The sequence below is a fragment of the Parus major genome, chromosome 5 (assembly GCF_001522545.3).
Source record: "Parus major isolate Abel chromosome 5, Parus_major1.1, whole genome shotgun sequence".
In the NCBI taxonomy this organism is placed as follows: domain Eukaryota; kingdom Metazoa; phylum Chordata; class Aves; order Passeriformes; family Paridae; genus Parus; species Parus major.
Window position 1 is genome coordinate 52,340,637 of NC_031774.1, and position 22,937 is coordinate 52,363,573.

Genomic DNA, 22,937 nt, shown 5'->3' on the forward strand with positions numbered 1-22,937 from the left:
TTTATAATTAATTTATTTAAAATTGTATTTTGCAACAATAGTGATCAGACACTAAATACATTAAAAATTTATCTTCCAAGCTTTTAGTACTTGAAACCCATTAAATAATAAAAATATCAATACAGAGAGGGGTAGTCCTTAGGGATTCATAACAAGGAAGAAAAATTAGAATGGCTTTATTTATTTGTTTTTAGGATCCATGCTAATCCTTAGTCAAGGAAAAAAGAAGTCTCCTTGGTTTTTTAGAATACAATTCTTCCTTGAAAAATTTTCTTATTCAAAGAGGGATTTGTACGTGTTTTGACGCAAGAATATTTTGAGGTGGTCTGCAGGAAAACGACTCTTCTTTAAAAGCAGCTGAGTAGGAAAAGCTCTTTTAAGACATCTTTAAATATAAGCTGAGGTCTTAGATAGCTGGCTGTGATATGTGTATGTCCGTGGGAGAATTTAGACACAAATTTGTGATGTCAGCATTACTGGTGTAGTTGGTTTGAAAGTTTTATGAACAACAAAATACTTAAACTGATTAAAGATAACAACCACTTAAGTTGTTTGTATATGATGAGATTATCCCAGTGGTTACATGACTGAAAGGCTTGGCTTTGCTTTCTTTGTGCTTTCTTTGGTTCAGACTCCTGCTATTCTCAGTCCATTTTTTTGATTTGAGCTTATGTTAGAACAGTTTACAGAGGTGGAAGCCTCTTCAGTAGATGTTGCAGAACTTTATGTGTCAATCTGTCAGAGTTAACTAATCTTCGTGTGTTTTAAGACAGTGACTTGATTTTTCTAAAAGTTGGAAAGCATTAAGTGACTTTTGTACTTAAGCACAGTCAATATTATCACAAACGAAGGAGACAGGTAATATTCGAGATTATTATTATTATATAATAATATATTCTAATAATATTCAGACACAAACAGTATAATAGGTACATTTCTTAAGCCAGCTAGTGAGTCTGTAGCTCTTGTTGCATTGCATTTTTTTTTTTCCCTCATCCAAAATTCTGTTTTATAAACCTTTGTACATCTTAATTCTTTGGTTTGTTTTCAGTTTTACACTGAGCTAAAAACTAGTATTTGAATCTAGAATTCCTGCCCAGGTAAAATTTGCAGTGCAGTGGAGTGCAGGATAAAACTTACAGGAGTTTAAGAAGCCTTTCCCTACACCCTTTTTTCCTGTAGGGAAAATATATAGGAAGAAAGAGTTAACATTTTTTGAGAAGTGACAATAGAAAGGCTGGGTAGGTTTTGTCTCCTTTCCTCTGTATACATCCTGCATACAAACTTCATTTGTTTGCTTCCTGTGTGGCGTTTGCTGCCTCAGGATATTCAAATCTAATTTACAGAATCACAGAATATACTGAGTTGGAAGAGACTCACAGGGATCATTGAATCCAAGTCCTTGTCCCTTACAAAACCATCCCAAATTATATTAATGTGTATTCAAATGTGGGCTTGTCTGATGAACAGGCAGTGAGCTTCTGTAAAATATGTTTTTATAAAAAATCATGAAAATAGCACTACACCTTCACTTACTACCCTTAAAGGCTATTAGATATTTATTCATTAGTTTTGCTCCTACAAAGTATCAGATTTGATAGCAGGACAAATTATATGTTTGTTATCCTCCTGTTTTCTAAATTATTCTCCTAAGGTATATATATAAAACTCTGAACACCAACTGATACCTCACAAAACTTATCCCAAAAGATTTATTCCTTTCCTGTCAGTAAGATAGATTGGGATTCTAACAGTGTTCACTAGAGGACACTTGAGAATTCCTCTCCCAGACTGCAAGGACCTTCAGGTCCATCTGTGTCGTGATGCAGCTTTTGGCTTGGCTCCAGCTCCAGGGTAGTGCAGAGGCAGTGGAAGCTTTTAGCCACATTTGGGTTGGAATGAGGCAGCTAAAAAATCTGGCACACTGGAATGAGACAGGAGCAATATATTTGTAAAGCAGGTCTGCTGCTGGGATGGTTTTAATGTGGTTTGCCCCATCGTGTTTAAACCTGCTTTTCCTCTCTTCAAAAGCTGCTGTGCTGGCTTGGCCATCCTTAGTGCAGCTTCAGTGTATTCAGCCAGAACTATAGGCCTGTTAATTTATCTATTAATCTATGGATTATTTATCCATAATTTATCTGTATTCATTGCTTAGAATTAATTTTATTTCTACTGTGGTGTTTAAAATGTGTAATTCTTTTAAAGATAGCATCTATGAGTGTGTTACATACATGTATGCCAACATCTGCTTTTCATTTTTGCTGTAAAATGACAGAATATTGAGGCATGCAGAAGGAATTGCTGCTATCTCTGTTCACATAAGAAACACAAATAGTCACTTCATTAGATGTCTCTGCTGGTTTTACTTCCTTAAAGGTTCAGTTCTGTGCATTCAGGATGGAAATTGTTAATTGAGGCTGTGAAAGTGTGCCAAGGGTAATTAGGGTTGAGTTGTGTGCTGAAGTTAGCATAATCCATAACAATTTCTTATATGACTGTGTGTTAGAAACATTTATTTACAAATTTGGTCCACATTAAATTGTGGTTCATTTTTCTACACAACTTCAGAGAGTCAGTACTGTAAAACTGTCTTTTTAAGCATTCTGGGTCATAGTTCTCAGGTTATAAATGGGAAGTGTGTAAATATCATTCTCCTCATCAGGTCTTCATGGGTTAATTTCTTATACCATGCTAGATTAGTTGCTTTATACAGATTTATATGTTCCATATTGATTTATTTGTGAAGTTACTGGGTGCTTCCAAGCACCCAGTTAAAATTAAATCTGGGTACAACCAAGTTCAGACTTCCCCAGATTCTGTGTTTTCAGAAAATAGATTATTACAAAAAAACCCTATTGTCATCTACAGCTTTTGTTTGGTAGCAAGTGGCTGTACCTTTTGGGTATTGCAGGAGATCATCACAGAGGGTAATTTGAGTACATATAAACAGAAAGAGCAGCCTTTTTTTTTAATATGCAAAAGCATAAGAGCACATCCTTTGGCTGTTGCCATGATGTGCTTATATGTGTGTTCTTACAGCAGTTTTAATTCAAGATTTAAGTGGTTCTAATTTTTTTTGCTTTCTCCCAAAATTAGACTTGCTTTTGTAGTACAAAGTTTTAATACAGATGTAATTAATTTGTCAATGCTTACTCAGGTGTCTTCACATAGATGGGGTAATTTATTGCTTTTGAAAAATCTTTTGTATTTTATTCTAATTTATACTTCCTGATTTATTTGAAGATTTAAATACCTGAGGTATAGAAGAGTAATTGCTCATGTCTTTACTTTTATTATTTAGCATTTTTCTGGTGATGTTTAAAATGGGTCAAATGATTTGTGTGTCTTCTCTTTGCATTTTTGCATTGTTAACCTTGTTTGTCACTTCAGAAACAGCATGTGTGATAATTAGAGTGTGTGAGTTTCTAAACTTCCTTGGGTCTTCCTTTGCATTTGGTAGAGGTGTTGACAAACAATCAGAAATTTACTATCTTTAGTGTAATGGATTAGATACTGATAAAATAGCATGGTGAAATGTTTATTTCTGCAAGGGTTGTACTATAAACTGTGTTTTCCAACTTGAGACAGGTGTTGCATCTTCATCAAAACAGCTGCATTTAGACCTGTAGGCAATTGAATGTCAGTGTGTTGAATGTAGAGTTCAAATAATGAATTAAAGTTGTCCTAGGGGGTAGTTGTGATGTTCAAAATACAGAGTGATAAGAGCTTTTGTAGTCCTTGAGGAAAGATGAGGCTGGTGTCTCCTTTTTACAGGAAAAAGATGATTTTTTTCTTGATTGACTGGTAACTCTTTCAGAAGGCTGGATGATAATTCTTCAAATTGTTCAAGCTCTATTTTGTGGGTTTTTTAAAGAGAGCTACAAATCAATGGCATCTGCAAATAGCTATATTTATTATAGTATGTATTATATACACCAGCTACTTTTTCTTTTTGCCCTAACAAGAATCCTGGAGATGCAGCCCTGTTCTTCAGCAATTGCTACAAATTCTAATGCCACAGCATAGTTTGTGGTTCGTTATGTGTTGTTTTTTGGTTTATCAATGAGTGTTAACATTAAATCTGGAAATAGAAACTGGAAAACTTGATACTGTTCAAACTCAGGACATAGAACATTGTAAAAGTTGTGCACAAATATAATTGCATGCTGAATATGCATTTCAGACTTTTTTAATTTATAGAGTTACATGGTTATTTTATTTTTCCTTTTGTATTAACTAGCATACTCTTCCATTTCAGAATGTATGAAAACATGTCCACAATGGTGTATTTAAAGGAAGAGAAGTTGGAGAAGCTTACTCAAGATGAAATCATTGCCAAAACTAAGCAAGTGATTAATGGACTAGAGGCACTGAAGAATGAACACAATTCAATTTTACAGAGCTTACTTGAAACGCTGAAATGTTTGAAGAAAGATGATGAAACTAATCTGGTTGAAGAAAAATCAAACATGATTCGAAAGTCACTGGAAATGCTGGAGCTTGGCCTTAGTGAAGCACAGGTAAAGTGGTAAAATTAAGCATTTCAGACATTTCTCTCCAGATATTTGTAATATACTGGGGTATTTACATTTTTCTTGGACGTTAAGGACAAAAGGTGATGTAATTAATAGAGATAGTTACTGTTCATCATGCTGTGTTACAAAATTAATTATGTGTTCAGTGTTAAAGCACTGAAATTCATAGGCTCCACTTGACATCAGTGAGACAGTAACATTTTCTGTTTAGACTTTCCCACATTAGGTATTAGGCAGGTAATGTTGGAGCAGCTCAAGAACTGACCAGTGGCATTTTAACTCTAAATGATGACATAGGAGGGTCTCAAAGAAGCACACATATAATAAATGAATTTGCTGCAGCCTTTGAGCTTTGGTGTAGCCTTAAATTCATGTTTTTATTCCCTTGGCTCAGATTTTGTATAGTAGCACATGAGGCTCTTAGAGTTTAAGAATCTCCAATGTTTATTGAACATTTTACTGAACCAAAATTGAAACTAAAAACATTTTAAAGATCTGAGTACAGAATCTGAACAACTTTGACTGGTGCATTGAAGAGAGAATTCTGAGTTAATTCCTATGAACTTGGTCACTGAAGATAAGTGAAAACTTGCATGTTTATTGGGTTGTCAGGACTATATTACAGTAAACTTCGTTATTTTGTACTAAGTCAAAAACCTGAAATGATGTGATGTGACACTCATCACTGTAAAATGTCAGAGTGTTTGCAAATGAGTTGAAAATGCCAATGAGTTAGTTCTATATTAATAGGCTTCCTGTTGGTCTGTAGCTGTGCTCAGACTTCTCTTCTGGATTTAGCTATTATTGTGTGGTGATCTGGAAGTCGTGTGCATTGGATCATGGTGAATTGAGAGCGAGAGAATGAAATGTGGGTTATCAGACAGGGGAATGTAGAACCCTGGACAGACTGTCAGGCCTTAGTGTACATACTGTACACACTTGGATGACTGGTATAGGAGGAAAATGCTAGAAGATGCATGGAATAAAATTGCAATAATTGAGTTACCTTTAATGGTTGTTTGAAGAAGATGTGCAAATGAACGACTTTTTCAGAGTCCTATGTAGTATTAGGACTCTGAAAAGCTAGTTGTGATTCTTGGCTCTATCAGGAGCCTCAGATGCAGATGTTCCTTCCTTGTTTGCCTCACATGGTACTTTGTGAACTGTGGTGGTGAGGAGCCAAGAAGTCTGCATTTGTTGCCTTTGTTAGGAAGCCAATTGCACTTCAAACTTCTGCTCTCAGACCTGATAAGGTTACTCTTCCTGAATGATTCGAGTTGTAACAATGTAGTATTTTTTTTCTATTTTTTAAATTTAAGATACGGAAATAGATGTTTGTTGTGACATGCATGTAGGTCTGGTGATGTATTATTTCCATGAAAATGAAAGTAACTTCACTGAAGAAGTTATCAGACTTTTCTCTCAGTTAATTCTAGTGAGTGAGAGTACAAAATACTTTAGTTAGCCATTGTAGCTTGTAGTGTTTGAATACGTTAACCCTATTATCACAATTTTCCTAAATATGCTTTCTCATTATATAAATACCACTGTTTGAATTGACCAAGTAATTAAAAATATTAGAACAGTTTTTAATATGTAAATAGGTGCTGAAGTCTGGAGTTTTGGGTTGGTGTTAGGAAATTATACCTGGAGTTTTCCTTACCTATATAGGAAAAACTAGTTTCTAAAGGCTTAATGAATATTTTGACACATGAAATTTTATCTAAGGACACCATCTGTTTCACATGAAACACTTAAGTTTAAAACCATTTAAAGATAACTTTCGTTTTAAAAAAACCATGAAATTGAGGAGATGAAATACTAGCAGCTTGGGGATGTCTAACTGATCTAAAAGATTTGTACTCTCACCAGTGGTCCATTCTGGCAAGGTGTGCATCCTGGGACTGCTGCCAGCTGTGCTACATGTGTCAGTGGGAGATTGCATAAACAGTGAAGGGAGAATATCTTCTGCTGGTAGTGTTTGACTTTAACTTAATAAGCTCCTTTTTAGTTTAACTTTACTCAGCAAAAAAAAACCCTGTCCAAGTAAGCTGCTTTTGTGGGTGTTCTATTTTTTGTCCTTAATGTGACTATGTTTGAAAGTCTGCACACTCAAGCTTATGGTTAGTAATATGAAGTGCAGCTATAAATTGTGTGTTCAGTTGCACATTCAGATCTCAATTGAATAAGTGTCCCTTTGAAGTATTACCATTATGCTGAGGTGTTCATCTTTAGGAGCTATAAGCACGTATACAAATCCGTTTTTTGTCTGGAAGGTGCTAAATTAGAACTCTGTGTTAGTTCTTAGGTTGCTTTTGTGATCCTGCAAGTTGAAAGTATTACTGCTCCATTTTATGTTAGTGGAACAAAGATTTCCAGCTCAGTAATCTAGTTCAACTTTCTCATTTCTTTTAAGATTATGTTTAATGTTCAGGGAATTCTGAAACAATTTTAACTTCTGATAGCATCACAGAAAACAATTATTTAGTAAAGAGTTCCTCTAAGTAGGGACTGCAGTGAGGGAAGGACATGGACCTGTTGTAACAAGTCCAAGGGAGGCACAGGATGACAATCAGGGGGCTGGAGCGCCTCTGCTCTGGAGACAGGCTGAGGCAGGTGGAGAAGAGAAGGCTACAGGGAGACCTTAGAGCCCCTTCCAGGGCTAGAAGGAGTTGCAAAAGAGCTGGAGAGGGACTTTTCAAAGATCATGTAGTGATAGGGTAAGGCACAATAGCTTCAAACTGAAAGAAAGTAGGTTTGGATTGGATTTAGGAAGAAATTCTTCCCTATGAGGGTGGTGAGGTAGTGGAACAGGTCCCTGAAAGTGTTCAAGGCCAGGTTGGATGGAGCTTTGAGCAACCTGGTCTAGTGCAAGGTGTCCCTGTCCATGGTTGGTGGCTGGAAGGAGAGGATCTTAGAGGCCCCTTCCAACCCAAATCATTCTGTGATTCTAAATAGTGAAAAAGTTTAGAGCAAAAGTGAGAACCATATCTAAAAATAAGATAAATGGGACTGTTCAACAGATTTCACAGCTGACATATGTTTAAATAATGGAAGCCTTATATGTTATGAACAAGACTGCATTCTAGGGGAAGCATGTCATGTGACACATTCTGCTTTTCAGGTAATGATGGCCTTGTCAAATCACTTAAATGCAGTGGAATCAGAGAAGCAGAAATTGCGGGCTCAGGTTCGCCGGCTATGCCAGGAGAATCAGTGGCTACGGGATGAACTAGCCAATACACAGCAGAAACTACAGAAAAGTGAGCAGTCTGTGGCTCAGCTGGAGGAAGAAAAGAAACATCTAGAATTCATGAATCAATTAAAAAAATACGACGATGATATTTCACCATCAGTAAGTACCTGCATAGTAAAACAGTAAAAAAAGCACCTTACATTTACTGTGTTGTAATCTGCCTGTTTAACAAAAAGTAAGAGATACATTTTATTTGTCTCTAACATATATTTGTCATTAAGATACTACCTTGTACTAGTGTCACATAGTTTGCAGAATGATTCTGAAAGCTCATTCTTATTTTAACAGAGTACATATTTTATTGTCTGCAGATAATAAAATACATGAGGAACAAAATTAATAAATACTCAGTATCACTTATTATCATGTAAGCTTAGAAAGATGAAGAACTGAACCAAAGCAAAAATCTCACTTCTATAAACTCAGCAGTTAAATTAAGTGAGAAATCTAAGCTGTGAGACATTTTAAATACCTAGAGGATCCTGGCTTATTTTGACTGCAGGAAAAATAACTTAATTTTTGTCTTGTGAAATCAGTGTCTAACTTCTGTATCTGCTGAGGATTTAAACAAGGATAGGATGTTATTGAATCCCCTTTTAGGAACATCTACTAGACACTGTGATCATCTGCATGTATTCAAGCCCATTGTGTTACGTATTCTTAGATTCAGAGAGAAATGGTCACAGCTTTAATTTGCAGAGGGCACTTACTACTTAAAAAGACTTCTGATTTATTTGACCTTCTTTTCATAATTTTATTTTGCTTACTTAGATTAGGTGGTGCTGTAGAGAAGGACCTCATTTTGTGTGTTCAGACCTTCTCAGTGGTGTCTTGGAAAGTGCAGTTTTTCATAACTAATTATTTCAGCAATTTCAATGGTTGAAAATGGGTGTGATGTAGTCATGCTTAACTTGACTTCTTGACTAATCCTTTTTAACATATTGTACGTGCTGAGAGTTGTTTTGGTTGGTTGCACCCAGAATTTTTCAGTGCTGGTCATGACTTGGTATTTGTAGATGAATTTGCCAGTGAAGCCTGCTGTTCAGAAGAGGGGCAGAGGAGGGAATATTGGTATTTTGATGTGCTGTATTGTCAGACTGTAATCTGCAGATGGATTAAATAGCTCTATTATTTAAAGTTTAATTAACAAATAGAGTCCAAGTAAGCCAAGCATCTTTATAGTTTTACTAACCATATGGACAGTCTCTGTTCTGAGCCTTTGAAATAGTTGTATAGACTCAGTATGAGGTTGGAATCAGAATTTAAATTATGAAATTCCCATCTGAGATGTAGTCCCATCAGTTTGCTGGTTTGACTCTGCCCTTGCTCTGCCATCAATGAATTTGAATGCCAGCAGCAGCAATTGGCTTTTTCTCATCTGTGGAAAAAGGTGTTGAATGGAGAGCCAGAAAAATAAGAATGTGCTCTGCCTCTGGGTTTTCTCCTTACTGAGCTCATAATTTCTGAGAACTTCAACTATTTATATTGTGTAGGCTCAACATTTAGGAAACAGGATTGGGAGATAATCTGTCTCTTCGTTTTACATTTGAAATGATCTTTGGGTGCTTAAAATTAATTTACACTGATGCAGTTTCTGATTAGTTTCTGATTGCAGAAACTAATATGGTTCCAGATGGAGACTATTGGAAATGAACTTCCTTTCAAGTGTTCTTGTTTTGTTTTGTTTTTTGATTTTTGAACCTGACAGATTATAATTGCAAAATCTTATTATTTGTACAGAAGTTGAGTACTCAGAAATTGAGGTCTTCTTATTCTTCTCCGTTGCCCAACTATAAGTGTTTATGACTAAAAAAGGTACCATGGGTAATTCTGTGCTGAGTAGTGCTTCCTCTTCACTGGGTGCTTTTATGAGACCTAATGCCTCTATGAGAATGGCAAATGTGTTCTCATGTGCTTAAATTGAGACTGAAATATAGGAGACCTGGTTTCTAATCCTGGCCCTTCTGAAGGTGTCCCATATTGTTTTGGGACAGAGTGTGTAAATACATTAAAATATAAGGTTTTTATCAAACTTGGGTGAGAAATGTTATTGTCAGTTCTGAATGTGGGGTTTTCCTTTTAACATTTCTGATTAACTGGACTGTTCTCTTATGCCTTAGATTTAATTTGTTGGGTTTGGGGTTGTTCTGTAGGAGGATAAAGATACGGATTCCACCAAAGAGCCCTTGGATGATCTATTTCCCAATGATGAAGATGACCAAGGACAAGGAAGTAAGTGTACTTCAAATACACTGTTGGTGTGTTTCTGCAGTGTGGAATATAAAGATGCTCTTTACAAAAGTGTATCTGTGCTTGGGGACCTCTGGGACACAGCTGGAGTGGTGAATGCCTCTGCTAGAATAAGGAATCCAATCACTGATAGATGCATCAATGTACAGAAGTGGGGCCTAGGTTTTTTAAGAGTTTGCTAGCTGCTGTAAAGTTCTTCAGACTGATTTAAATTGAGAATTTGTTCTGTTATCCTTCTTTGGGGCCTCAGAATGATTTAGTTGTGAGTGACTGAGGCAGATTCTGATCAGATAGTGAATTCTGTTAATGACCTTTTTCATGACTTGATTTGAGATTCTTGTGGCAGGTTTCAGTATGAAATCTTTTTCATATAGTGTTTTGTCCTTCACTGAGGTTGTCTGCATTAGTTTTAATAGTAATTGTGGAAGTATGGTTTGTCTTCAGGTAAGCAGGACTGAGGCATATGCTGTGGAAGGGAGATGCAGGTTGGATATTAGGTAAAAGATTTTTACAGAAAGGATGATAAAGTACTGGAGTGGTCTCCCTGGGGAGGTGGTGGAGTCACCATCCCTGGATGTGTTTTAAAAAAGACTGTATGAGGCACTCAGTGCCATGGTTTAGTTGAGCTGTTAGGGCTGGTTTGGACTCTGTCTCAAAGGTCTCTTCCAACCTCGTGATTCTGTGTGTGAACTTGACATAGAACTTGTTTGGCAGTTTGATTGAAAAAAGCTCTTGGTAGATAAGTAAGCTCTGCTTAGTGGAATGTGCTTTTTGTATGTGTGTAAACATAGAACATATTGATGTTGTGGAGTCAGTGTAGTGTGCTGGGAACAGAATGGTTCTTCCTGGACAAATGACTTGAGGGAAAATGTCTGAAGGGACCCACCTTTGCAATCAGCAGTTTCAAATTTCCTTTATGGGCATGCATACAAGATGCACTGCATTCTTGTCAGCATAGTAAAGCTATCCATGGGCAGCACTGAAGGGAAGGTTTGAAGAGTTTACAGTAGGTCAGTATTGATCATGAACTCCTTCCTAACTCATCTTTGTTTCCCTAGAATTGTGGAGTAGGAGGGTTGAGAGGCAAAGCTCCCTTACTTTGCTTTACAAAACACAAAGCTGACATGTCAGTGATTTCTCTGCCCTTCCGAAAGAATGCTGAGATGCTTCAGTGCTTTGGCAGGCAGTGACTCTGTGTATAGGCTTGGATTTGTGTGATTCCACTGACATGAAAATGTGTCCACTTTCTGTGAAAGTAGTTTTTGCTTAATAGAGAGAATAAAGTCAGGCTCTTGGCTGGAGCCCTTATCTTGTGCATTCTCTGGAGTTTAATGGAAATTAAGTGGGAATATTCTAAATCTCGCTAATTGGTTAGATGAAGAGAAAAAGGGTGTATTTTTTGGGGCAGTGGGAGAGTGAGGGTTGCAACTACCAAAGGTTAGGAGTTTCTGGAACATAAATGGCTAAGCCTGAGGGTTAGTGAATAAAACTTAAAGGTTAACTTTGACTCAGGGCCTTTTGTCTTGCAGCTGTTATTTCTGACATCCGAGGTCTTTCAGTCCTTTATGTGCTAACCTTAAGTGCTCCTTGGCATAGCAAACAAAGGGAAACAAAAAAAAATGGTATGTTTAGTGAAGAATAAAGGAAAAAGCTTTTCTGCAGGTATTCAGCTTATCTATGTTAGTATTCCTTTCCATATGAAAACAGTGATATTCATAAGTGCAAAATTATTATATAATCTTGACAGTGTTAATGGTTTGCTGAGCCAAAATATTTTCTGCTTTCTTCATTAGTTTATTTTGTTTGGCCCTTTGAGCTACTAGAATTGTAAAAATAGTAGTAATACAATACTGGACAGGATATGAAGAATAAACCAGTCATATTTCTACTGTCACTGTTCAAGACAGCCTGACTGCTGTGAAGTATGTTCTGATGCTAATTCTGTGTATTGAAGAAATAAAATTCAGTGAGTCTCATTTTGTGCCACTGAGCACTCATGTGAGATGTTCTATTTACAGTCATCTTTTATACAAGTTAAAATTTTGTGGATTTCTTTCAGTTCAACAGCAGCATAGCAGTGCAGCAGCTGCTGCCCAACAAGGTGGCTATGAAATTCCAGCAAGATTACGGACTCTACATAATCTTGTTATCCAGTATGCTTCCCAAGGTAGATATGAGGTTGCTGTACCTCTCTGTAAACAAGCTCTTGAAGATCTGGAGAAGACTTCGGGTCATGACCATCCTGATGTTGCCACTATGTTGAACATACTTGCTTTGGTGTACAGGTTTGTATATTGACCCATATACCAGATAAATACCAGTGAAATAAATACTTAGTATTTGGCTACAACCTTTTAATATTCAGACTAGATTTTTTTTCCCTGTTCTATTTTCCTTTTAAAATTATTATTAAAACCCTGAAGAGGTTCCTAAAATACATCTCTGTATACTTAAAAGTCAAACTGTATGTATTTTTGCCTATACCTTTGCTTTAGAAATGAAGCTGGTTTTGATTTTTTTTTTTCCTTGTCTGCTGAGAGGCCATGTCTTGATTACCCACTTTAAGGTAATCCAAGGATAGAAATTGGACATGGGTGTAGAAATAGTACATGCTCAGTACAGTCCTCAACTAGCAAACTACTTACAGGCTTCAGGGTTCTACTTCCTAATTTATGAATATATTCTCAATTACTCTTCTTTTGTAGCAGCATCTTTAGCTTAATAGTGAATTCAGCTTAATTTTTATGATTTTTCATTCCTGAATCCCCAATGTTAATTATACTCTTTACAATTCAGAGACCAGAACAAATACAAAGATGCAGCGAATCTCCTGAATGATGCCTTGGCCATCCGTGAAAAGACTTTGGGCAAAGATCATCCAGCGGTTTGTATACATGCAATATCATAATTTTACTTGTTTTTCACTGAACTTTTTTTCAACTAATTGTAATAGCAAACTCAACAAGAAAGGTTTTAAGACTTGGTTTGTCTTTAAACAGTTCAGGTAGGAGGCTGCATTATATTCAGTGCTGTTTCACCATAAATAATTTGCCCATACTTGATTTTGCATTGCCTGGATTTTCTATGGGAAATCAATTTGTGAAGAAATATTTTAATTTGCTTACTCAAATCACTTTATTGTACTCAGATTGAAGGGGCACTTCTGATTTGATTTACTGCTACTTGTAAATGAAATGTAAATTAATCTTTTTCAAAATTCATGTGGTACTTTCATAGCCTGTGGGATGGAGGGCACCTCAAAGTGTAGATGTGAGAGGTACCTTTGTAAGAGAAGAACATGTGAAGATGTGTGTGCTAAATGACATTTCCACAAAGAAAGCAAAATTACTTAATGATTTAGGTTTTTCTTTCCTCCGTTGTGGATGTATGCATTTAATAATAACTATTTCTTCATTTGCAAATTTCTAGAGGTCTGTCCTGTGCATGGAAAATTGGATAACATCAATGCCTTGCAGATGTGCTCATTTGTCAAGTATTTGTATCAGCAGATTTCAGTGTACTTAATGTTTTTCTGCTGTTGACAGGTGGCAGCAACTCTTAACAATCTTGCAGTACTTTATGGTAAACGGGGAAAGTACAAAGAAGCAGAACCGTTGTGTAAGCGAGCTCTGGAAATCAGAGAAAAGGTATGAGTGACAAACACAGAGCCTCTGAAGGGACTTTTTGAAGGAGACAGCAAAGTTAAACGGTTGCTTTTTTATGCTTTGGTTGGGTAGATCTGCCAGATAAACCACAGAGTTAACAATGCCTTGTAGTTAGGAGTGTCTGAAATTCAAAGCAGTAGGAAATTCCAGTAGTGCTACGGAATTGCTGGAGCACTCTGGGTATATGCTAAATTCTGTGTTTTGTGAGAAACCTTCTGTACCTTTCTCCTTCCCCTTTGATAGCTAAATAGTCTGATTTGACAAGAGCAGTGGAATTAAAAAATGAAACTTAGCTAAAATTTTTAAGTTGATTATTCTCTATGTGGATATTTATTTTAGTCCATGAGACTGCATCTTCAGGTTTATATAATATTCTCTGTATAATGTTGTTTTACTGCTTAATTTGTTCCTCTTTTGGATTGTTCTGCATCATTCTCAGTTTGCGATAGAATTGAGTCATTTTCATATCTTTGAAATGCAGCTTTTGCTTTTGTCATTATCATGTTGAATTGAGAAGGAATAAACTTAACAGGATGTTTCTAAGTGATTGATTTCTAAACCATGGCGTGATGATTAGAGAATGTTTTTTAATACATGGTATTTCATTTCCAGGTCCTGGGGAAAGATCACCCTGATGTTGCTAAGCAATTAAATAACTTGGCTTTGCTATGCCAGAACCAGGGTAAATACGAGGAGGTTGAATATTACTATCAGAGGGCACTTGAAATCTACCAAACCAAGCTGGGGCCAGATGATCCAAATGTTGCAAAAACAAAGAACAATCTGGTGAGCCTTTCCCAAAGTAGACCTGAGACAAAATTTCTCATTAATTGAAATGCACTTGTATCCACAATGTATTGCATTTCTTATTTATAAAGATAAACAAAGCAATGTGCTGATGTCTTTTGGGGGATATTTTGTTTTTAGGCATCCTGCTATCTAAAACAGGGCAAGTTTAAGCAAGCGGAAACTTTATACAAAGAGATTCTTACTCGCGCTCATGAACGGGAGTTTGGCTCTGTAGATGGTAAGAAACTCAGTCCCTAGATTTGAATTTATGTTTTATTTTTGTAGTTAAAAAGTAAATTTTGCAAGAAATCAGTAGTGTCCTGATTGAAATAGTTGTCTGCTTTAGGTGGACTTAAAAGGTGAGCTGATAGATATGTTGGGAGTGATGTGTTCATCATAAGAAAGCTTGTTGATACAGCAGCAAACATTTGAGTCAAAAACATGAGGTAGACTTAGTGGGTTTATGTTTTATGGATTTTGGTTCTGGCATACTTTATCTTATGCCCCACTAAACCAAATTTTGGTGTTTTTATAGAGGCAGAAAAATGTACATAATTTTCAGTCACAGGGAAAACTCAATGCAGGATTTTTTGGTGACATAAATAAAGACATGGTTAATGCAAGCCCTCCATTAATACATTTAAAGAATGGGGAAAATAACCTTTCAATTTGAAATTAAACTGTACATTGAAGTCACATGCACTTTATAAACTAAAAATCCAGTGAAGAATTTTCTTTGCATTCCATGACAGTAGCATATTCACCACTTAGTAGATGTCAAAGTAGTTGTTAGGATAAAAGAAAGAAATTAATGTTTTCTAGCACAGAACTAGACACATGACAAATGGGTGGCAGTATATACTGACTTCAAAGCTTCTCAGAAGTAACTGTTTCTAAGTTCAGATAAGGAAAGGAGACAGAATTGTAAAACTGTAAAAGGAGGTGCCTGTTTTATTAATCTGCTGCTTGTAGTATGGACAGTAAGGGTTTTTTGTAACAACAGTATCATTCCCTGGCTCACAGGTTCATTTCAGAGTGGTGAAAATCAAACAATGTAGATTTGTTATTCTATAAAATACTTTTCTTGTTTCACCAGATGAAAATAAGCCTATCTGGATGCATGCAGAAGAGAGAGAAGAATGCAAAGTAAGACCATTGTTGTAAATATATTTTGGAGCATACGGTTTGTTAAGTTGCAAATCGGATTTTTTTTTCAACAATACCTTTATTCTAGGGAAAGCAAAAAGATGGCACATCTTTTGGAGAATATGGTGGCTGGTACAAAGCTTGCAAAGTTGACAGGTGAGTAATTTCTTACAGGACAAACAACTCGTTAATACTCAGTGTCTCAGATCAAAGCGTTTTTAAAAATGAAACCAAAGAAACTCCTTGGTTAGGACTATAAAAAACAAAGTATTAAAAATTCCAGGCCCAAGACTGGTTTTCAGAAACAATAGCAGCAGTTTTCAAGTCCTGAGGTTGCTTTTACTCAAGGCTGGTTAGATCCAGTGAGTGACATAAAATTGCACCAGTTGTGTTCTTGCCAGTCCTTCAGGCAACGGCGTAGGTCACCTTTCCTTCCATAGCACTCCTTGGCACGACTGCCCTCCCTGCCCCTGCAAGGCCTCAGGAGAGGGCCAAAAATGAGACGGCACATAACTGCACCTTAGTTTCCTAGCCAGCACAAGAAAACAAAGCTAAATTGCCACAACTAAGCATTATTTGAGTTTCTAAATATTCAAAAATACAGTTGTGTGAATGACAATGTATACTTTAAAGTGAAATAAGAGAAACAAGGATTTCAACTTGGATTATAGTTGGTGAAATTTTTTTTTGTTTGCTCTAATTTTTGTTCCATTATTGCAACTTTTTTAACATGTAGGTGGTGCAGTGTATGAGAAAATGTGCACCTAGTACTGATAGTCAATGAAGGTTTTTGTTTATTCAGTATTTGAATGCTCCTGTTTAACAATCATCAGAGCCTTTGTACTGTTGAAATCTTTTTTTCCTCCATCCTGAGTTCTGTGTACAATACATTTTGTTGGTTTGTTTTTCATGTACTTGTTCATTCTAATGCATGAGAAAATCTTTCTGCTGTTGTTACTGGAGCAAAACTTCACTCAAAAATACTGTGACTGAGCTAATTTTGTGCCATTGAAACAAAAATGTCTTGTTGGAGTGTGAGACTTGTTAATGAAATGGGCAATTTTTTTGCTTTTGTTGTTCAAGCATGGTTTGGATGCATAGAAACTGCAAATAGGTATTAAGTAAAAGCTGATGAAAGAAACTGTTAATTACTTTTCTGACTAATACATGCTACAGTAATGGTCTCTCTATGCATGGATAAGCATATTTTTTGGAAGTTGCACAATTACTCAGTTGGATATACTCATCTAGAGCTAAATTTTCACCTTGAGGTGCAGCTGAGGAGCACAAGGTCTTAGCATTCCAGTTTCAGGGATGTTGGCTGGTCACAGGGTGAGACATTGATACACTCTGAAAGGGATCAGCAGGTTATTATGTGTACATGAAGTATGGTATGGTGTATTTCAAGCAAGAATAAATTATTACAAAAATATGATAAACACTATTAATTTAAGCTTTTATTAGCGAATTGAGGAGAGTTTACTGTGTGAGTATATATTTTACCTAGAGTTATTTTTCTTTTCTTTCAATAGTCCAACAGTAACAACTACTTTAAAGAACCTTGGGGCACTTTACAGACGACAGGGCAAATTTGAAGCTGCTGAAACATTAGAAGAGGCAGCAATGAGATCTCGTAAACAGGCAAGTATGAAAATACACCTTAATTATGTTTCTGCATTGTGGTCATGCAGATTTTTAACTTCATTTATGCAGAATGTAGAAATTTTCAGTGCCTGGTCACCCTCTTCATTTCAGACTGAACTGGTGATAAACTGATATATCTTAACACTTGCCGATTGGTTAATTGTTAGGGCAGTGGCAGCATGTATTGGGACATGATTCACACTGGAGGTGAAATTATGTGGAAAATGAAAGAGCAGAAAACATTGTGTTGGCCAACATTCCTCAGTTGGCTGCTTGTCCTGGGAAGCAGACTGTAGCTGGGGGGAAATGGGGAGGTTCTGTTGGAAATCTCCTTTGCTCATCGTGCTGTTCTATTTTTAATAAGGAGCTGTCAGACTTACAAACGTTCAGTTTCTGCATTCAACTAACTAACAGAAACCTTTTGTTACTTTTGTAGCAAAACTAATGAGATAGATATTACAGTTTCAGTGGGGACTCTCCTTAATGTGCTCTCTTTGTCCTCTCAGATCTACTATCCAAGTAACCCTTTCTCCCTTCTCTTAGAAGGTAGAAGAGAGTTTGGTTTTGTTGCGGGTTTATTGACTCCTTTTTTCTTTCCCTTCGGGATGGTTTGATACAGTGGCTTTTATAAAAGTGTCTTAAGATGGGACAAGAAAACATGGGTTGTCAGTTGGTGTTAAAATGGAAAGCAAAGAAAATACAAGTAAACAAACAACATGAAAGTTGAATTTTAATTTCATTTTTTATATGAGAATAAATAAGACTTGTCTGTTTTCTAGAAGTTTGCTGGTAACTCTAAGGATGCCTCAGAATTTCACTGTTTATCATGCACCACCTATACCATCAATCCATAAAATATGGCAGTGTACACACCCCTAGATTTAGATGCATAGGGTACAATGCTATGTTCCAGCAGCATTTAACACTACCTTTTTATTTTGGGTCCTTCAAGTAATGCTCTTCACTTAGGGAAAAACACTTACATGAGAATAAGAACCTGACATCTCCATGCCATGAGCATAGCTTTCATTCTAATTCATGCACTTTTATGAACTTTGGCATCCTTTTAATTTTCTGTATTGAGGTTGGCTTTAAGAATTTGCCACACACATCCCTGCTGCATTTGCTGCTAGTGCTGTACTGTAGAAGATGCAGAATATTTTATAAAGTGTAAGGCATTCATCTGGGATCTCTACCTGTCAGCAAATAGTGGTTATGATGTGGAGTAGGTTTATTATAAAGAAGACAAAACTAAAAATAAGTATGATTTGAGTTTTGATATTTTCTAGTTTCTTTGTTAAAGGTTTTGCCTTTAGTGTACGGTTTTCACAGAAGGTACTTCATCATTTTTAAGATATTTAAAGGACTATTTGATAGTTGATATGCATACTTTAATACAAAGTAAACATATTGACCATATATTTAGGATGTTAATTGCAAGTTTGTGTTCTATGTCATTTCTTTCTGAAGGAAAATTATATTAATGCCAAGTGTTCTGTGTCAGTATTTTTAAATAACACAACCTGTTTCTGAGGTATTAGATATTCAGACACATCTCCAAAGGCATGGTGAAAACCATCATCTGAGAATTACATTGATGGTTAGTGATCTATAAATTGCTTAAATATTTAGTTGGTTGCCAGATCGTTTCAGGTAAGTGACACAAACACCATGAGGCTTAGACAAGTGATAAGAAAGGAAGAAAAGAATGGCAAGTTGAATTCTCAAACTGACAAACTGTCCACTTCATGCTGTGTTGATCCTTGCAATTTAGAAAGGGCCACTCAGCTGCTCTCTGAAAGTAGAATTGGACCGATGCAATTGTGGGTTGGTTTTACTTCTTGCTTGGCACAGTCGTTGTGTGTAAGTTGTAGATTAACAGCTTGTAACAAGATAAAGCCTATTCCCATTCTATCAAATTCTCAGGGTCTTGACAATGTTCACAAACAGAGAGTGGCCGAAGTGCTGAATGACCCTGAGAGCATAGAGAAGCGGCGGAGCAGAGAGAGCCTCAACGTGGATGTGGTAAAGTACGAGAGTGGCCCTGATGGCGGCGAGGAAGTGAGTATGAGCGTAGAGTGGAACGGGGTAAGTACAGTACACAGTTGGAGAGAATAGCCTAGGACATCATCACCTAACAACCAGGGCTGTCCACTCACCAGCCTGCTGTGCTTTCAGGAGTTTCATGCTTGAGCTACATTGTATTTTGTAATTTTGCAGAATCAATTAAGAAATGAGGAATAACATTTTGTTTACCATAATGCTAAAAAACTCATAATATTTTAAAATTTTAAGACATCCTTTCTGTTGCTGTCTTGAATGGTGACATTTCTGCATGAATCCCAAACAGTTGTATTTAAGGCTAAGTTGTGTAATGCTGATTGAGTGTCCTGGTTGTGGTCTGGTGTACAATTGCTTCTTAGTGGTTTGTTTTTACTGGTAGAAATATTCTGGCAATTAACTCACTTTTGCTTTTTTCCTTTTGGTGCTGTACTTAATTGTAATTTAAATTTTTATTTAAAAATGCTCCATTAGTTGGAATCACAAAGAACATTTGCTGTGAAAATATACTGAGTGTTAGCAGTTTCAGAGTAAATTAAAATGACCGGTCTAACACTAAAATAATTCTGATCTCCTCCTTACCCAGCTTGCTGGAGGAAGGAACACAGCTTTTCAAGCTGCTATACAGTCTACTTTAAGAGGCAGTGCCATCACATAGCAATTCAGTGGTGACTTGGTGACTTTCCATGTTTTATGACTCTCCATATGTCTGGAGCCAGGGCTTGCTCCTATTTGTTTCCCATATATTGGCTTCACTGTATTACACTGATTGCTATTAAGTAAAAACATATATTATATATATATATATATGTGTGTATATATATTTATATATATACATATATATAAAATATGATTACATGTGCATTTTTTCTAACCATTGTTTTCCTTTAATTTGAAGGACTATGCAAGCTTTCAGTTATTACCTGGCTTATGTAGTTTGCTTCTGTCACCATCTTTCCCATGCTTTATCCCATTGCTGGCAATGGGATACATATTGCACTCTTAACTAACTCCCAGCTGCAGTTCTGCTGAAAATACTCTGTTAAATCTTAGATTATAAAAGTGGTGTTGCTTTTGCTGTATGGGAGGGGGAAGTAGCCTACTTTGCAATATTGAGTGTTCTGAAGCTTCATTTCTCTAACACCAGCAATCTTTTTCTCGCCATCTTTTTGTAAGCCACATGACACAAAGCTTAGCATTCCAAAGAAACCTTGAGAAAACATGCAGTGCTTTAGTTTTAAAGGAGAATGTTCTTTCCATCTTTGCTTTTGTCTCTTTATTACTGTTTTCTTGGCATTGGTGTTCTCAGTGCCAAGACAGTCAATCAGCATCTATTGTGAATTAATACTGCATCATTAATAAAGCCAAAGTCAGGTTGAATAACTCTCTTCTTAATTCTCATTTTGCCCATTCAGCATTAGAACTGTGTACTGTACTCTTCCCTTAATTTTTGCTATACTTTGCATGACTGTATGTTCTAAACGGATTAAACTTTTTTCTGTTATTGACATTAATGCATGCAGGGTTTGGATGGAAAGGGCCTTCTGTGGAAAAGCAATAGACAGTATTTCTAGGTCAATATTTGAATCAAACTCACTTTTTTATCAAAAAGTGATAAAAATTGCTGGTCCAAAAAATTAAATTTTAACATCTCAGGGTAAGCAAACTTCATTTTTAGTGTGCTGAAGTGGCATTGCTTCATTCTCATCTTTGTTATTCTTTTTTCTCCCCTCTTAAGAGAAGGTATTTTGTAATACATGTTCTACGTGAAGTGGGCAACTCTCTCTCCCTCCCCCCTGCAAGTGTTTCTATCTCAATGATGTTCTTCCCTCTTCTTTTTATTGTGTAGGTTTTTTTACCCTTGTGTGTTCCCTCCAGACAAAATACTCTGATTCAGAAAGTGTAGTAGAATCTTTTATTTGTGTCTGCAGAGCCTGAAGAAAAGCCTGCCTTTCCCATTTAAATTCTTCTGAAGTGGTCAAGCTGACTCTGTCTGTTAGAATAGGTGGAATAGGCAAAGGGACAAACTCAACAAAAAATTCAATCAGAAGATGTAATTAAAGGGCCTTCCATATGTAATGTAACCCATATGAAGCATTGTAGGCTTTGATGTAATGTTTTACACTCTTAAAAAGAACAGAAATATCTATTGAAGTAAATCTGCCAGTAACTGTTAAAACAGACATGTTTAAGTGAGGTGTTTTAGTGCATCTTTACATGTCACTTGTAAAGTTCATGTCTTAAAGTGAACAGAAGACACTTAAAAATGCAAGGAAATACTTGGTCTTAAAAATGTAAGGTGGGAAAGCCAAGATTTGGATCCCTTACTATACTTCTATATAAAAATACCTGTAACTGGCATTTTTATAAACTGATCTTGCAGCTTGCTGCAGGACAGATGAAAATCTTTGTACTACTTAAAATGTTTGTAGTGTGAGGGATTATCTTTTCATACTCTAAGCCATATCCTTCAGAGAGACAGGCTTTTGGGCATATAAGCCCACTTCCAAGTGTGAAGGGAAAACTGTGGATTTCACTACCATAGACAAGAGTTAACTCTTGTTTAAATAAGTGCCAGACAGGGGGGTGTTGTAGCAGGCAAAGTACTGGAGATGGTGATGGTGGGAAGGTGTAAGCAGCAGTAATAACGTGATTCTCATTCTGAATGACATAAAAATTGGCAATTAAACTTTGCCATAAAAGCAGCTTGTGAGTTTGGTCTTTGTTTACTCTGGACTCAAGAATGGGGTTTATTTTTATCCTGACCTCATGTTTTAGAAGTGTTTTGTCAATCAAGCAGTCAGTATTTAACTTAGGGGTTTGATATTTTTATTTTAGATTTGAAGTACCCAAAAGCTCGTCTGCTTATTCCTAATGGTCTAGTTAGGTTTACTCTGTATAGTTACACTCTATGCCTACCAAATTGGTCTTACCTTTGGATCATTTTCACTACTCCAGCATTGCTGATTGTGTGCAAGTTGAACCACAGTTTATTTTAAAGGTGCATTTTTTCTGTTGCCTCACTGCATTAGGGACAGTAGAGAAAATTCCACTTGGATTATATATATAGACACAAACACAGATACGTTCTAAAAATACTTGAGAAAGTCAATTGACCCAGGCCAGTTGGATTCTAGTTCCCTAAGGGAATGAACAGAATTTTGTCTGGAGTTTAGATGAAGACCTCTTTCTTCTTGCACTTTTGTCTCAAGGAAAATTCCTGACAGAAGTTAAAGCTGAAATGAATGCACTTTGCTCTATTTTTCCTTTTTTAAAATTTTTTTTCTTTTTTTTTGTGTGTGTTAACATCAGCTGAAAAATAAAATCTATTTTTTTTTTTTGTTTATGAAATGTAATAGCAAAGCTGTTTCTTGTTAAAGGTGTTTCATATTTTATAGAAGTTCTAACTTGAATGCACGGCATCAGTCATGCTCATTTGTCAGTTCCATCTTAGTGATATAGGTTTTAAATTGCAAGGGCCTGCACTTTGTACCTAAGGGCTGTCCAAATGGTTACTCTGTAAAAAAAACATGTTTTGAACATGACCTAGAAATACTGTAAACTAACTGTTCAAAATTGAAAACTGTTGAA

General features: G+C 36.2%; 1 protein-coding gene across 10 annotated transcripts in view; it reads left to right on the forward strand.

Moving 5' to 3' along the window:
* Nucleotides 1–22,937, forward strand: part of KLC1 (kinesin light chain 1) — a 47,207-nt gene that overhangs the window by 12,764 nt on the left and 11,506 nt on the right. For 3 of the 10 annotated variants that reach the window (XM_015630858.3, XM_015630862.3, XM_015630864.2), the window contains exons 2-13: nt 4,259–4,520; nt 7,660–7,890; nt 9,945–10,023; nt 12,101–12,326; nt 12,838–12,925; nt 13,587–13,688; nt 14,319–14,492; nt 14,634–14,733; nt 15,592–15,641; nt 15,730–15,797; nt 17,174–17,282; nt 19,212–19,373. In XM_015630858.3, coding sequence (XP_015486344.1) covers nt 4,260–4,520; nt 7,660–7,890; nt 9,945–10,023; nt 12,101–12,326; nt 12,838–12,925; nt 13,587–13,688; nt 14,319–14,492; nt 14,634–14,733; nt 15,592–15,641; nt 15,730–15,797; nt 17,174–17,282; nt 19,212–19,373 — 1,650 coding nt within the window. In that variant the 5' untranslated portion in view covers nt 4,259. The remainder of the gene's footprint in view (nt 1–4,258; nt 4,521–7,659; nt 7,891–9,944; nt 10,024–12,100; nt 12,327–12,837; nt 12,926–13,586; nt 13,689–14,318; nt 14,493–14,633; nt 14,734–15,591; nt 15,642–15,729; nt 15,798–17,173; nt 17,283–19,211; nt 19,374–22,937) is intronic. The other 7 variants (XM_015630860.3, XM_015630863.2, XM_015630866.3 and 4 more) reach the window with 3 other exon arrangements.